Source organism: Lepisma saccharinum, chromosome 3 (genome assembly GCF_977018435.1).
Source record: "Lepisma saccharinum chromosome 3, izLepSacc3.1, whole genome shotgun sequence".
Lineage (NCBI taxonomy): Eukaryota > Metazoa > Arthropoda > Insecta > Zygentoma > Lepismatidae > Lepisma > Lepisma saccharinum.
This window is the reverse complement of record NC_139231.1, coordinates 2,330,426-2,346,773: the sequence shown is the minus strand read 5'-3', so window position 1 is coordinate 2,346,773 and position 16,348 is coordinate 2,330,426. Positions and strand designations below refer to the sequence as shown.

At 39.0% G+C, this 16,348-nt stretch overlaps 1 protein-coding gene across 5 annotated transcripts in view; it reads right to left on the bottom strand.

The window, feature by feature from the left end:
• Positions 1 to 16,348, bottom strand: part of LOC145984902 (uncharacterized) — a 147,814-nt gene that overhangs the window by 74,004 nt on the left and 57,462 nt on the right. For 4 of the 5 annotated variants that reach the window (XM_083118278.1, XM_083118282.1, XM_083118280.1 and 1 more), the window contains 3 exons: positions 15,518 to 15,765; positions 13,264 to 13,795; positions 403 to 564 (listed from right to left, as the gene is read on the bottom strand). In XM_083118278.1, coding sequence (XP_082974404.1) covers positions 403 to 564; positions 13,264 to 13,795; positions 15,518 to 15,765 — 942 coding nt within the window. The remainder of the gene's footprint in view (positions 1 to 402; positions 565 to 13,263; positions 13,796 to 15,517; positions 15,766 to 16,348) is intronic. The other variant, XM_083118279.1, reaches the window with a different exon arrangement.

The following is a 16,348-nucleotide window of genomic DNA, read 5'->3' as shown; positions in this document are numbered from 1 at the left end:
CCATCTCGGGAAATTTAAATATGTAAGTTATGCTAGCAAATGCATTCTAAGTTCACAAAACTAGAAAGGAGGGGAAAAATTAAATAAAAAAAACAGAAAATACTGAAAAATGACCTAAAAGGCTTGAAAATGCAAAATAAAAATAATGTTTTTTGGTTCTAACTCCAGGGAAATGGACTGATATCAGGTTTAGCATTGTTTTAAAGGCTGCTAAAAAAAATGATGATGATTTGTCAAAAACTTCCAAGCCCAAATCATAACACTTACTCTGTTTTACTGGCATTTCAGGCACCTAGTGTTTATTTTTTCTGGAGTTTTTTTAATGTATCAAACTATATATCCCTCTCTAAAATATGCATGTAATTTACTGCAAATGAAAGAACAGACTGGAAATATATTCACCTTGCATCTCCTGATCTTCCCCAGTTGTCTCTGCCATCTCCACGGGATGAGTCTCTTCGGTCAGAATCCTTCGAGTGGCTTGGAGACCTCTTCCCTCCCCTTCTGTCCAAACTGACATCTCTTCCCCTTCCAAGTGCAGGACGAGATTTCACCGGGGAAGCCCTGAAATAAATGCACAATAATAAGTACGGATCAATCAATATGAAATTTCTGCCAATACCAATAAGACATTCTGGCAATCTGATATAAAATTACAAATGTTCCTTGAGGAACAAAAGTGGTTCATTAACATATTTCAATATTTATTGTAATAGGTGACTGCAATGGATTTTACCTTTGGAAAAAAAAACCTCCCTAATTAGTCATATACTTTACAAAACCAGGGCTTCTGATTACATTATTATGAGGGTGAATTTGACCAATTTGACCTGATAACAATGCTAATGCCAAGACTCTCTTCCTGTTTTTCAGATACTTTGAAACTGAAGCAATTTAAAGAAGTTTAGAATATCTATAAATTAGGGCTGAGCTGATACCACTTTGAACCAATACCGATACTGATGCTTATACTAGCACAAATTCCCACCGATATAAATACTTGAAAATTGAAATAACTGAAGTTGTTCAAAATATTGCTTAATATTTGTGTGTAAGTATTCCACACTAATTACATGCATCAATTTACCAACACTTTCACTTTAAAATACTCAAGAATTACGTCAGAACATGTTATTACAAAATTAAGTATTTCCACACAAAATTGGTGTAAAATAAAAGGAAACTTCGAATTTTGCATAACATCCAGGATAATTAGTCTCTGCATTTTTGCACAGTCCAAAATGCTTCCAAAATGCTGGAAAAGTATCAGCCAGAATGTGTAAATAAATTCAAACCAATGCATAGTGGTCCAGATGCACAAAAAACCTGGTTACAATTCAATTGTTGGTCTCTGACCTCAGAATGCAGCTTTTTAAAATATATTCCATCATTTTAGGGAAAGTAAACAATATTAGAAAATATTATGATATTTTAAGGCCAATTGAACTCACAATACAGTAAACCACATTGTTCAATGCATTTACAGTTGCCATCTGAACTGGTTTCAACTCAGCCAGTGACTGGAGGGAACGTTATAAGGAAGTCTAATACATCGTTTTGAAGTGTCTATCTCAGACTGCTCTGTGGAGATAACTGGATCGAAGAAATCGAAGGATTACGTATGTCCATGATTGTTTTCTTTTTCACGAGCTGGTCCGAGTATGGTGTTCTGGATACGGTATAATGCTTTATATGATTGGTTCCGGCATCTTGAGTCTCTTCTGATTTTTCTCCTATTGGCAGAAGGGCAGCCGCAATAATTGCTGGGCCGCGGACAAGTATCTTGTGAACAGAATCTGGCATGTTGAACAAGGATAGAGCGAGAAGTGCAATTCAATTTTCTTCTCAGTCCACATCCCAAATTTCACCATGTCTAGGCCCAGTCCATAAGATAGTGTCTTTAGGATCATGGCACATTTCTTGAGGAGATTCCTGCCTATTCCAGTTAGATCTACAGAGTTCTGGGGGAAAAATATTTTCGGCCACCAAAAATCTTGTCACTAAATGTCAAAGATTTTTGTCAAATAGCAACTTTTCTTAGTTTCTTATGTTCATAGTATATCTTAGGCTGCACAAGAGACATGAAATACCTCTTCCTTGCCCTCTGCTTATATTGAAATTGCCCACACGTACATCCCAACCCAACTTACAAAGAATGAAGATCTCTTTTATTTTTAAGGCACTCTCAAAATTGCTGTCCTTGCACTTGGAGAAGTCTGCATACTGTATGGTCTAGCATTGGCTGAAGGGAAACTTAAGCGGCTGATTTAGTTACCTTGATTAATTTGTTGTTTTAAATTCACTTTATGCACAGATAGGCTAATCAGGACTTGACCTCCAGTTTGAAGTTGGATCTGAACCACTGTGCAATGTGACTCCACCAGGTAATGAATCTGAGACCCCTGTGGCAACTTTACCACTATGCCATCGGGGAGGCTCTGATTGTAACGGTTCAATGTGCAAGTTTGATCCAGCTGTTAAATATGATAAGTAATTTCTCAGAAAAAATGTGTCACATATCCAATTATATTTTAAGACTATTTTATGAAAAAGGGCAAGAATGGGCAAAAACTATTTTTGGATCCTGAAACTAGAAACATTATGCTAACACAATATGGTTTAATCTTAACTTCAGCTTGTTTCACTTGTTTTATTACTTTATGAGAATTATCAAAATGGGAAAAATCTGAGGCATTTAGAACTAACTTAGTTCCGGCTCAACAATTCAACACTTGATTAAACCAGATTACAAAAGTGTATACTTAAAATTAACGCTTAAAGTTACAAAAACTAAGTTTCAAACTGCAATTGGCATCCAGTAAATGTTTATAAAGATGTGAAACTAATGGAAAGTCCTTACTACAACAAGCTATCTAATATCACATCATCCCCACACTTCAAGAGTTCCTAGCCGTCAGTTCTTGTGTTACAGCAGGTACTTTTCAATAAACTTACATTCTCAAACTACAAGGGTATCAAACTAATTTTCACAACTTCAAGTTTTGGGATTTTGAGCAGGTACACTTGGACCACTGTGCAATGCTCAGATACCAATATATCGGCATCAGTATCGACTCAGCCCTACTATAAATGTTTAACATATAAATTTTTGATTGGAACTATACCATATCAAGCCAACAAAGTTTTTCTTTAAAATAATTTCCCATGAGATAAATCACTTAATTATAAAATCCATTTCTCCCCACAATGTTGTTTAAAAAAATTAAGGAAGTGTGAAATTTGCATAATTTCCACTATACAGTCAACTCTCGATTCCAAGACCCCGGATTTAACGACCCTTTTCCCGGGAACCGTGGGGAAAAAAGTTGAAAAATTCAAGGAAATCGGCCGAAAAATATGTTTCTTGCACTCATTTTATTATCTGTGTTGCAATTCCCTTCTCGAGCGCTCTGCGGGTCGCAAGTGGGCCTGATCTAAAAATAGACACCACCACACCACGCTTGAGTGATATCCAATAGCACTTGACCTCTGTCATCCCCTCCCCCAAGCTCAGCGACGGTCGCTACTTACACGCCAGGCTTGTTTTGCCATTGTGATTTCGCTTGCTCTTGGATACGCTACCCTCTCTTTGTGCTTGTGCTATTACGTCTTGGATTTGTGCATTGTGTTTTGGATTTCTCTTGGTTTTTATTACGGCTATTTTGATGACTTACGCTTTTTTATATTTCGATTTGTTTGTATTTTTGGATTTGATTTTGTGAACGATTTTTGATGACCCATGCTATTTATTACGGATTTGTGATTTTGGCAAAATGAGTGGAAAGAGGACATTCTTGATGCTTATCAAGAAGTACGAGATCATCCAGGAAGTGGACGAAAAGAAAATCACAAAGACAAAGATTGCACGGCGGCATGGTATTCCGAAGTCGACGCTTTTCACGATTCTCAAAATGAGAGATGAAATCGTGAACGCAGTGCAGAAGGAAGGTCACAATGTTAAATCGAAAAATTTGAAAGGTGCGGTGCATGCAAACCTGGAAAAGGCTATGCTGGAGTGGTTTGGTCAGCATAGAGATCAAAATATACCTATTAATGGACCAATGATGCAGAAGAAGGCCGACGACTTTGCCCTGAAGTTGGGGATAGATAACTTTAAATGTTCAAGTGGGTGGCTGCATGGAATATCCAGCCACAAAGTCGTCGGCGAAAGTGCATCGGTCGATCCGAAATCTGTGAGTGAGCGGCTGCCGTTGGTACAAAACATCCTCAACCACTATCCACCTCAAGATGTGTACAACGCTGACGAGCTGGGGATATTCTACAATCTGATGCTAGATCGCACTCTTGCCGTGAAAGGGGATAAGTGCAAGGGTGCGAAGAGGAGTAAAGAACGTCTCACTGTCCTTCTGTGCTGCAACATGGACGGCAGCGATAAAATGAAGCCCCTCGTGATCGGAAAATTCAAGAAACCCCTAGGTTTCAAGGGCAACATCCTGCCTTGTGATTATGACTTTAATAAGAAGGCATGGATGACCTCGGGGGTTTTTACGAGGTGGCTTCGAGGTTTCGACTCGAGGATGGATGCGGCAAACAGGAAAGTCGTGGTCTTCGTCGACAATTGCCCTGCACATCCTTCTCTCGACAATCTCCGGAACATCGAACTGGTTTTCTTACCAAAGAACACCACCAGCGTACTTCAGCCTCTGGACCAGGGGATAATCCAACAAGTGAAGGTGAAGTACCGTGAGATGCTTGTGCGGGGTACGGTGTGGAAACTTGACATGGGCCAGGAAGTCAAGAAGTGGGACGTGTTCAGGGCCATGGGAGGAATCGTCGCGAGTTGGAGGGCTGTGAGGCCTGAAGTTATTACAAACTGTTTCCGACACGCTCACTTTGTCCCACGAGTCGACAAAGAACCTGCCATCGGTGTGCCTTCCGCTGCCGCCAAAGACTCAGACAGCCTGCCGCCAGTGGATGCGGAGCCCCAGCCTGCCCAATCGACAGCGCCTGCATCTGTCCCCTCGACTTTCTCTCGTCCGTGCAACGAAGAAACTTGGCAGAGTTTGGCCCCAGGCTGCACGTACGAGCAGTACATAACAGCGGACAATGACATTGCTTGCTTCCTCGATGATGCGGATATAGTCAGAGGGCAGCAGGAATCTAGCGATGAAGAGGGGGAGGAAGAAATTGAAGAGCCTGAAGATGTCCCCACCATCAAAGACATTCTCAAAGTGGGGGATGTGTATGAACGCATACTGAAACACAGGAGCGCCAGTGAAGAGATGTGGTCTCATTTTTACAAAGTGAAAGACTTTGCAGAACAGTCTAAGAAGAAACAGACATCGATAATGGACTTGTTCAGAAAGTAGTGGGGAGGGGGAAGCAGTGTGTGTGTGGGGGGGGGGGACCAGTGAATTTGATCAAGGACAAACTGACAATTGATGAAAATAAGCCTGAATATTGCCAATGGTGAGTAGACTTATTGGTGTTTTGTGTTTATAAAATTACGTGTTTTTGTGTTTAATTTTCTAGCAATATTTATTGTTTTGTTTTGGTAATGCGATATTTTACATGGTTAACATATATGTACATATAAGGAGGTAGAATTATGCATCTATGGCCTCCATTAAAGGTGTCATCCCAACATTCGCTTCGACTGACTTGTTTACTGACAATTGATAAAAATAAGCCTGAATATTGCCAATGACGAGTAGACTTATTGATGTTCTATGTTTATAAAATTACGTGTTTTTTGTCCGTTTCACTATCTAGCAATATTTAATTATTCTTTTGTTAATGCAACTTTTGACATGGAAGAATTATGCATCCATGGCCTCCATTAAAGGTATCATCTGGACTGACTTATTGGACGATTATGTTGCTTTTGATTTTCGTCGCAACTGCAATAATTGCAGACTCCAAGTTTGCTCACTTAGTGAAAATGTTTGAAAAAGGTCAAATTTGATACACAGAGAAAAAAGTACTACATATATACCGTATTTATGCATATACAGTATAAGGCAACGGGCTGGTTTTTATTCAAGTTCTGCATCTGAAACATTGCTCGTGTGTTCATTGACAGCATGGGAATGCGTTAAGCAGTGCTCGATCCACCCTTCTTTTTGTTCCCCTTCTGCAGCTTGCTTCCAAAATTAGCACTTTACTGATAAGACTTCTCTTCTTCAACACGTGCAGTGCGATGTCCTTTAAAACTCGTTCAACCACCTGTTTCCCCCCTCCCTTCCTTTTCAGCCAGACTGCTACTGCCCGGTTTTGTCTAGGTGGCAAACATCGCTTGCCCTTATCAACTACGGTAATAATCACAATGACTCATCCAGAGAAAAACGGCATTGTTTTGAATCTGCAGCTTCACAAGACTGTTTTGCTTTGATGATTACGAAATTCGAACACCGTACACAAAGCGAGGAGTTAAAAGACAAGCCAGTTTCTTCTGCTCTTCTCCAGCTTTCTGAAAAAAAAAAAAAAGGAGACCATAACTCTTATCTTGTGGCGGGGTGGTTCCATCTTCTTCCGCTTGTGTTCATGGCGATGCTAGTTGATGCGAGCCTTTTACTTTGTGCCTTTCACGGAAGAAGGAACCATGCCGCCCGCAGCAAGATAAGACGACACTTCCAGACGGGTGGTGAAATCGATCGCAAATAAATTTTGCGCGGAAAAATGAACTTGCGAAATTGTCAAAACTTGTTTAGAGTTCAGTTTATGCTGTTGGGCTAATTGACACTGGATACCTGTATGCAGTTTAAAGTGTGATCTACATAACTGAAATATAATAGTACACAACCTTAGGGGAATTGGCAGGGACAGACAAAAAAAAAAAAAGCATATGTACTAACCTGTTTCCTTTTTCAGGCAGGATTTCGATGCAAGTCAGGGAAGAGTTTGCCCTGATCACTTGAATGAGGGGAGGGGGATGAATATGAAGTTGGTTGAAGCAAATAAAACACGACCTTTTCTGACGATGTATTTTACACAGCCGAACCAGAAAGAAATTTACAGCCCCGCTTTTTTTTTGGCCTGGTGCCAAGAAAGGTTGTGTTGTGTCTCTCAAGAGATTTTATCTTACCATTTATTCTTGTACAATGCTCTAGTAGACCCGTATAAAATCCAACATTCATTTTGCCCGATTATCTCCTGACTTTTGCTGGCGTCAGTGTAACTGGTGTCAAGATTCTTCGAGTTTCGCTTGCAATAAACGATTGTTTTCCTTTTCGTAGATCTCAATGCAAACGAGTTTCTCATGAACTAGAATTGTAAGAATTTTGGGGAAGAGCAACGACTGTGCACAATTAAAAGAAAATAACATTATTTAAAACCCTTTTTTCTTTTTAAACGTTTTCGTGTTCTATTTTCCTTCTCACGACATGCATCCTGTGCATTACATGTTGTATAACTATGCAGGATAAATTGTGTTACTGTCTCCTACGAATCTTCGTGTCTGTTTCAGCTCCGTTGAAGCTAAAAATTGGTGCAAATTCCAATAATGATCCCTTCGAAATAATGACCCTTTTCCCAGGAACCGTGAAAGGTCGTTGTATCGAGAGTTGACTGTATTTAGACTTGGCAAAAGTACAGTGCATCATTTTTGTGAATTTCAGACTCCTGAAAAGTATCGGTGGTTAAATTCCAAATAATAGCAATGGTAAATGCACGTAAGTGAATTACACGAGATGTCTCACGGAAAAGGTTAGTCTGTAATTCACTTATGTGGATCTATTAAACTACTGCACCTTTTATTCCCCAGACATGAATAGCAATAGTATTGGCCAATACTGATAGATCAGCATGGATATCAGCTCAGCTCTAATTATTATTCATACAAATAACATGGCAAATTTTGCACTTAAATTACATGTTACTTATAGATATACTGCATCAGTAAAATTATCAGCCCATATCTATCAATACCAATATAATACCAATTAATCTGTCCCATGCCTAATACTGTATTTATTATAATAGATTCTAAATGCAATGACTGTCACAAAAAGCATGAGTGTATTTGTAATTTGTTCAGTCAAATCCGAATTTTATTTTCCTAGATTTTACATTTTCCTGCAAGTACAACAAAATAATGGACATGTTCATGACCATTTCCTGTCGTACAGGATTTTGTGGATCACGCATGCGTGAGAAGTTGCCTGTTTTCTATTGTACCAGAGTCAAGAGAAGGAAATAGTTCGGTACGAAGACTGTGACGTGCAGGGTTGCTTCAAGGTGTTGCTTGTGCATTTGCCAAAATGTAAGCACATGTTGTATGGAAGTGAGCTATTACATATATCTTACTTAAACTGTATTTTCTATTGTATAACCCGAAATGTGTTTGACAGCTTCAGGCAGTGAGGTTATATGTTCAATCAAGATTTTACTGAAATTCTTCCTGAACAATTTTTAGTAGAGATGAGCTAATACCGGGTATATCAATGTTGTCCAATATTTGTAATGTGACACTTTCACAGTTAATACATCCTGGAAATTACATAGCGTACAATTTTCTATTAATTTTGAGACAATACTCTGTGGCAAACAGTATTTCATGAATAAAAAACACCTATTTTGATCATCTTAGATGTGATTATAGATGGTAGCAGATTCACCTCATGCCTAGAATAGGTAAAAACTGGCATTTGCAAAAGTCTTTGAAATTATCTGTATTTCTCAAACTAGGCATTTTGTGAGTAGTGAATTTATAAAGTATGTAATGTTTGTTCTGTGCTTTCACAATGTTCTCTCTTGTTTGAGGCATTGAAAAAATTAAATACGGAGGAATACTATTCAATGTGTAATTCACCATTCACGAAAATTAGTACTGACTCGGTCTTCAATATCTGATGTGGATGTATTTGTATATTTTGTTCTTTTACATTGCTTTTCTGCCACTTTTAGGGCTATCTCAGAATGAGCGATGATTAGAATAAATTGACGAAGGTGAGTGATGATTAGAATAAATTGACGAAGGGGTACCCACAAATAACACTATTCCCAGGTTGGGATTAGAACGTGGGACCTTCAGTGAGGAATTCAAATGGCGCCAGCCAGCAAGGTGACTAAATATCCTACGAGAAAGTCGCATGTCATGGATATATTTAACAATTTATTATCTTGAAGAGGTTTCTCGGGATATCAAACCAGGTTATTTCCAGATAGGCTTCCAAGCTTTGGAGAGCTAACGTTACTCTCATCTTCAGGGATTGAAGTTCAGAGATGTGTCAGGGAAAGGTTATATGTCTACTGTTCCTGCAGTAAAGCCTACATAGGACAAACAGGAAGGACAATCGGACAACGCTGCAAAGAACATGCCAAGTACATCAGGAATTCCCATCCCGAAAAATCAGGGTTAACAGAATATTCCATCCGGGAGGGCCATAGAATTGACTTCACAACTACCAAGATCAAGTCGTCCAATTACTGAGACTCAACATCAAAGAAGCAATAGTCATCCAACAGGTAAAAGGAAAACCTCAACAGGGACACGGGACTCAAAATGGATCCAGCCTGATTAGCAATAGTTGGCTGGGAGCGCAGACGTCAGAGAGATGGTACCTGATTAGCCCACCATCTACACCTGACCACTCCCACACCAAATACATACAGGTATTGGGCAAAATGATGGAAACACGAGTCAGAAGTGGGACATATTTTCAATGTGCCTGGTAACACTGAGCGTCGAAAATCAACCTTCTCTTGTTTCTTGCAGGTAGTATGTACTGTGCACTGACAGTAGAGAGAGGCGGTTTGGTAGTGCACGTTGTTCAGGTGTAGTGAGTGACCAGTATAGCCGACCTGACGGAGTTTGAAAGAGGTCGAATTGTTGGTGCCTGTTTCACTGGAGCATCTGTGAGCAAAACAGCAAAGTTATGTGGTGTAACACGAGGCACGGTCTCGAAAGTCATGACCGCATACACAGTGCACGGTGAAACAGGGTCTGCTAAGCACAATAGTGGTTGAAAGACGAAGCTGCAGGAAAGGGACCGCCGGGCCTTGAAGCGTATTGTGACGTTGCAGAAGAAAACAATGGCCTCCAAAGTGACTACAGAACTTAATCAGCACCTAAATACCCCGTGTCATGCAAAACAGTGAGGCGGGAACTGCATCAAATGGATATCCATGGGCATGTTGCTATTGCCAAGTCCCTAATAACTGAGGCGAGTGCTCGAAGGTGACGTGCATGATGCAATGACCACAAAACTTGGATGTTGGAGGACTGGAAACATGTCATTTGGTCAGACTAGTCAACGTTTACCCTCTTCCCCACTACTGGATGCATGTTTGTATGGCGAATACCCTCGGCAGCATACGATGTGGACTGTCACTGCCCGACTGTCAAACATGGTGGCAGCTCTATTATGGTCTGGGACATTATATCATGGTATTCGGCAGCCCCCTTGTCACATTACACAATCGGGTCTCATAAGCAGTGTATAGAGAACTCTTGGATAACCAGATCCACCTAATGGTGCAAACCTTATTTCCAAACCGGAATGCCATCTTCCAGGATGATAATGCCCGCATTCATACTGCTGGCACTGTTCAACAGTGGTTTCCAGAGCATGCTGATGAGTAGGGCTCGGATTTTTAGGTAAATAAATATTTTTTCTGCAAGTAGATATGACCTCGTGAGTGAGTTACAAATTCCGATCATAGTAACTGGAGCCTATATATCAAATTTTATTTCACATAAAAAAACATATTTTCCAATTTTTTTTATGTAAATACATATTTCTTAATATTCGCTCATAAATGCATAAAATGAATGTTTTGTCCCAAAAATTTCACATAAAATTTCGTATCTACTTAAATTTTCTTATCTTTTTAAGATTTCCCAGAAAAAAATCAAAAGGTTTTTTTTTATAGTCGCTGTATTTATTTTCTCATCTTAGAGAGGGAAAAATTTCTGCGAGACCTGGCAACAGTATCCAGTCTGGATGTAACGAATTGTCCATACTGAGAGGTAAAACGTAAGCTCAACGTTCAGTAGTGGACAGATTGTTCCACAGTATTTGCTTGGCGTGGTATTGCGTGGGAGAAGCACTAGTGTGTTTCGTTCGAAAGGTGCGAGTTTTCTGTAAGTGTGTGCGTGTTTGAAAATGCCGAAAGAGAAATCTGCACCAAGCTATCATTTGCAGCAATATGTTGCAGAATTCAAGAACACATTTACCACTGATGGAAAGCTACTCTTTTGTCAGCCCTGTGGAAAAGCCATAACAGCAGAACAGCGATCTCAGGTAACCCAACATGTGAATGGCAGTAAACATATTGCTGCAGCTGTGTGTGTGAAAAGCAAACAATCCCTTATTGGTGACCCCATCCCAAGTTCGTCCCAAGAACCATCCAAGTTTTCTCGTTATTGTGTGGATTTGTGTATGGCTTTTGTTTCTGCTGACATACCGCTGTATAAGGTGAATCATCCTCAGCTGCGAAATTTTTTAGGCAAATACACAAACATCAACACCCCAGATGAGTCTACTTTAAGGAAATGTTACCTCCCAAAGTATTACGAAGAAACGATGCAGAAAATTCGTGATATCTGTGAGAATGAAAAAATCTGGGTCAGCATAGATGAAAGTACGGACTCAAGTGGTAGGAAAGTGGGAAATGTAGTTGTTGGGTTATTGAAAAATGATGAAACAATTTCAAGTAAATCTTTTCTTTTAACGTGCCAAGAACTGTGTGCCACAAATCATGTTACAATTGCTAGATTGTTCAATGAAGCCATGCAGATATTGTGGCCAAGTGGGGTGAAGTTCGACAATGTTTTACTTTTGCTCACAGATGCTGCAGCATATATGAAGAAAGCAGCAGAAGGTCTTGCAGTCAGTTATCCTAAAATGACTCATGTTACGTGCATTGTTCATGGATTGCATAGGGTATGTGAAGAAATCAGAAATGTATATCCTAATGTAGATAAATTGGTTTTGAATGGAAAAAAGGTGTTTGTGAAATCGCCAACAAGAATTGAAATCTTCAAAAAGGAAAATCCCCAAACACCGTTGCCACCCACACCTGTAGTTACGCGGTGGGGAACATGGCTTAATGCTGTTGCATACTATGCAGAAAATTTTGAAGAATTTTCATCTGTTGTTAATGGACTGAATAAATGCTTCTTCAATTGAAATTCTTCAAGGTATGTTGAGTGACTCTACATTAAGAAATGACCTGGCTTATATTTCTGCAAATTTGAGTTTCCTATGTAATACGATCAAGAAACTAGAAGCAACGGACATTCCTTTGTCAGAAGCAGTTAAAGAAGTTTGTGAAGTGGAGAGCAAGCTCAACAAACTTAATGGACCAAAGGCACAATTGCTTCGCAGAAAACTCCCAAGATGTCATGGCAAAAAATTCCGGCTTTAAAATGATGTGTAACATTTCGAATGTATTGGACGGTGAACAGGAAGACAATATTGGATATTTAAGTGTGAGTGAAATATCATGCCTTAAGTATGCGAGGTTGACTTCATGTGATGTAGAACGAACATTTTCGCAGAATAAGGCACTGTTTCGAGACAATCGTCAGTCCTTTGTAATGGACAATTTGAAGATGACAGTTGTGGTGTATTGTAATTCACCATTTTTCAGCAAAACATGCTAATTTCATCTGGTGAGTAGAGCTGTTTTAAGCAGAAATTTTCAACATTTTTAGCACATAAAAATGCATATTTTCCATGTTTAAGTACATAAAGTGTAAATATTTTCCATATTTTGAGCACATAAAAAAAAATATATTTTTCTGATTTGTAGCACCTAAAAATCCGAGCCCTACTGATGAGGTTCAACATCTTCCCTGGCCCACCCAGTCCCCAGACCTGAATATCATTGAGTCTCTGTGGGCTGCTTCGGAATCCAGGGTTCGGCATCGATTTCCACCTCCTTCGTCTCTACCCGAGCTGGAGGCTGTGCTGCACGAAGAATGGTTTCAAATTCCACTCACCACCATTCAGGACTTGTATCTGTCTATTCCCTCCCGAATCCAAGTTGTATTGCATGCTAAAGGTGGCCCAACACCGTATTAATACATGATGTTCCGACTTCCACAGGTGTTTCCATTATTTTGTCCAATACCTGTATAATCTTACCCTGGCACATCTCTGTACTTGAATCCCTGAAGATGGGAAGCTCGGAAAGCTCGGAAGCCTATCTGGAAATCACCTGGTTGATATCCCAAGAAAACCTCATCGCTGCCAGGAAAGCTTCAAGAATTAATTTATTTCTTGTCATTAATTCAACGTTTAAAAATATAGACAATTCTAGCATACCATATTTTCTTAAACACAGGTAAAAACTTACCTGTAGCTCTTGTCTCTTGAGCCACCTGAATCTGGGGATTCCTTCCTTCTGGAATCCTTCACTGACCTCAAGTCTCTTCTTGGCGAGTGGGACAAATGGTCCTTGTTCCTTGATGGAGGGGTCTTCCTCAGAGGTGGCGTACGACTCCTGTCCCTGTCTCGGTCTCTATTTCTATCTCTCTCCCGTTCCTTTTCTCGTTCTCTTTCTTTCTCCTTCTCACGTTCCTTTTCCCTCTCTCGTTCCCTTTCCTTTTCTCTTTCACGCTCTCGTTCTCTTTCCCTCTCCCTTTCCCGCTCCCTTTCACGTTCGCGTTCACGTTCTCGCTCCCTCTCCCGTTCCTTTTCACGTTCCCTCTCCTTCTCTCTTTCCTTTTCCCTCTCACGTTCCCTGTCTCTTTCACGCAACCTATCTCTCTCCCTATCTCTGCTACGTTCTCTTGCATCGATCCTTGGAGATACACTTCTGGTACGTTTATCTTTCCGATCCACAGAAGGAGACCTTCTCAACCTTGGTGATTGATTATAACGAGTTCCTTTAAAAAAGAAATAAAAACTATTAACACTTGCAAATCTAATACAAAATTCACAAAGCAGAAAGTGCATTTTACATTACTTTAAAGTTACTATAAAATTTAACAGTTACTGGCAAAAATATTACAAATAAATTAATTCATGAACCTTAATATACTTGTATCTGTTTTATGCAAAAGAGCAAGGGCTATGGCATAGCAATGACGAGTTAGCATTTCTTGACATATTGAAACTTGCTGCTACCCAAGCTACGGGACTCCGACTTTTATCCCGGTAGGTTTAACTCCCTCCTTATAGCAATTAGCTTCTGAAATCTTTCTTCTAAATACAGTATATTGTATACCTACAATGATAGAATGCTATGCTTGCATAACCTTAATAACACGTTTTATCATGATTTTTGTTATGGCTGAGCAGATGACCATTTCTAATGCAGTAGGCATTTGCAAAAATGCAACAGCAATCCACGACACCTGAATGTCATGCGTTTAATCCAATATTGTGTGTGTTGGATCCAGAACATTCATTTCTAGGACAAAAGCTTGTTGTCTGTAAAACACATGTCTTGTCATACATGCATTCTTGTTTTACCGTTCTCTTACAGTTGTTCATCAGTAATTCACCCAACTGCGCTTGCATTGTAGTTACATCCTCCATACTATAAACATCAACAATATGTGTTTAACACATGTTTTTCATATGTAGAAATACTTTTGTTATCTCTTCATTCAGAATTTATCCACATGTACATGCACTGTACATTTTATTCCAAACATACGCATCCACTATTCATATTCTAACTTGTACGCGTATTTCACAATTAAAAACAGTGGACAATTTCAGGCACTGTTTTGGATATAACATGACTAGAGGCACATATTTTTGGTAAATAAAACAGCAAAACTTCAGTACAAAAACAGTCCATTTCAGGCTCAAAAGTGGTAAATAAAATGAAATTTCACTGTTATAGTGGTGAAAAAGTGGCATATAAAATGACATTTTGGTTTTAAAAATGTGAATATAATCCTAAATTTTATTTTAAAACTGCACTATTACACAATTAAAACATATCCCTTCTAATAGCACATTAAATCATTACCAGAATATTAAGTTTCTTCCTGTATAAAGGGGTCCATTTTTGTTTCTCAAATATTTACAGCAGAATTAATCAATTTTCCGTGAATTGCATAACTCACAGGATAATTCTGACTTCAGAGAGTGTCACGTTGGTAAGCAAACTCTAAATTTCCTGTTTAAGAGTCTATTTTGCATTTTTCAGTTCATTTCGTGACAAAACAGGGTAGGAAAATGCACCTCACACCTTTCAGAAACATGAAAAATTAACATCACAATGTATTATTTAACATTTCGTGTTTTCGTCAAAAACGAAATATGCATGCCTCTAAACATGGCTGATATTTCTCACTAGAGATATCGCTAGTATACACCATACACTATCTTCAATCTTCCCATAACCACTGCTGTAAAAAAAAAAAAAAAAAAAAAAAAAAAATGAAGTCTAGAAGCATGATAAGACTCACTGTTGTCAAGGTGTGTAACCGTGGATCAACATAACCAAGAAGACTGCCAACATGATGTACCCTTTTCTATGTTAAATTTTCATCTCCACAGAAGACATTTTTCCTTTATGAAATGTATACATTTTTACAAAGAGAAAAGAAAAAAGACAGCATTCAATTTTTGAAATCAACATGGCTTCCTACCTGACTTACTCGGAGGAAGCAGTCGACCAGAACCTCCACTCTTGCCTTTAGGAACAGGACTTGGAGACCTTTTGCGATGATTCCTTGGTGGAGAGAGAGACTTCTTTTTTGGCGAGAGGAGAGATTTTGAAACTTGCATCATCTTCCTTGGTGGTGGAGATTCTCGCTTCTTTACAGGTCTTTCCTGTCGTCTATTCTGGATAACTTTCTTCGCTATGACTGGACTTGAAGATTTAGCAGCTTTTAACCTGGTATGACAACAGCAATACGTAATTATGCACAGATTTGCATGTCTTGTTCCCATAACCCCCCGCCCCCCTTGATTTGCAAAAATAAATTTCCTGACTTTTCCAGATATTTTCAAATACATTTTCATACTATTCTGTAATATTTAACCACTTCAACACAGTTATAAGTATAACACCATTAAGCCTTGTTTCCATGATATGAAAGACTAAATATGCTGACCAAGGTAGAAATTTATTTTATTATAAAACATAAACTTAACGTAACGTTTCAACCTTTATCTACGAAGTGAAATGTAAAGAATGTCAGTGTGTATACGTAGGAGAAACGAAAAAGAGCCTGAAAGACAGGTTGAAACAACATAGTGATGATGTATGACTAAAGAGAGAGAGAAATGTGATATATTTAAACACACGAGAGAAACAGGACACGACATAGAGTGGGATGAGGCTAAGCAGATAGGAAGGGAGAAGAGAATAGTAGTGAGAAAATGGAAGGAGGCCAAAGAAATAGAGAAGAAAGGTGAAGAAGACACAATGAACTGGAATGGGGGACTGAAGATAAACAAAGAATGGAAGAAGGTGT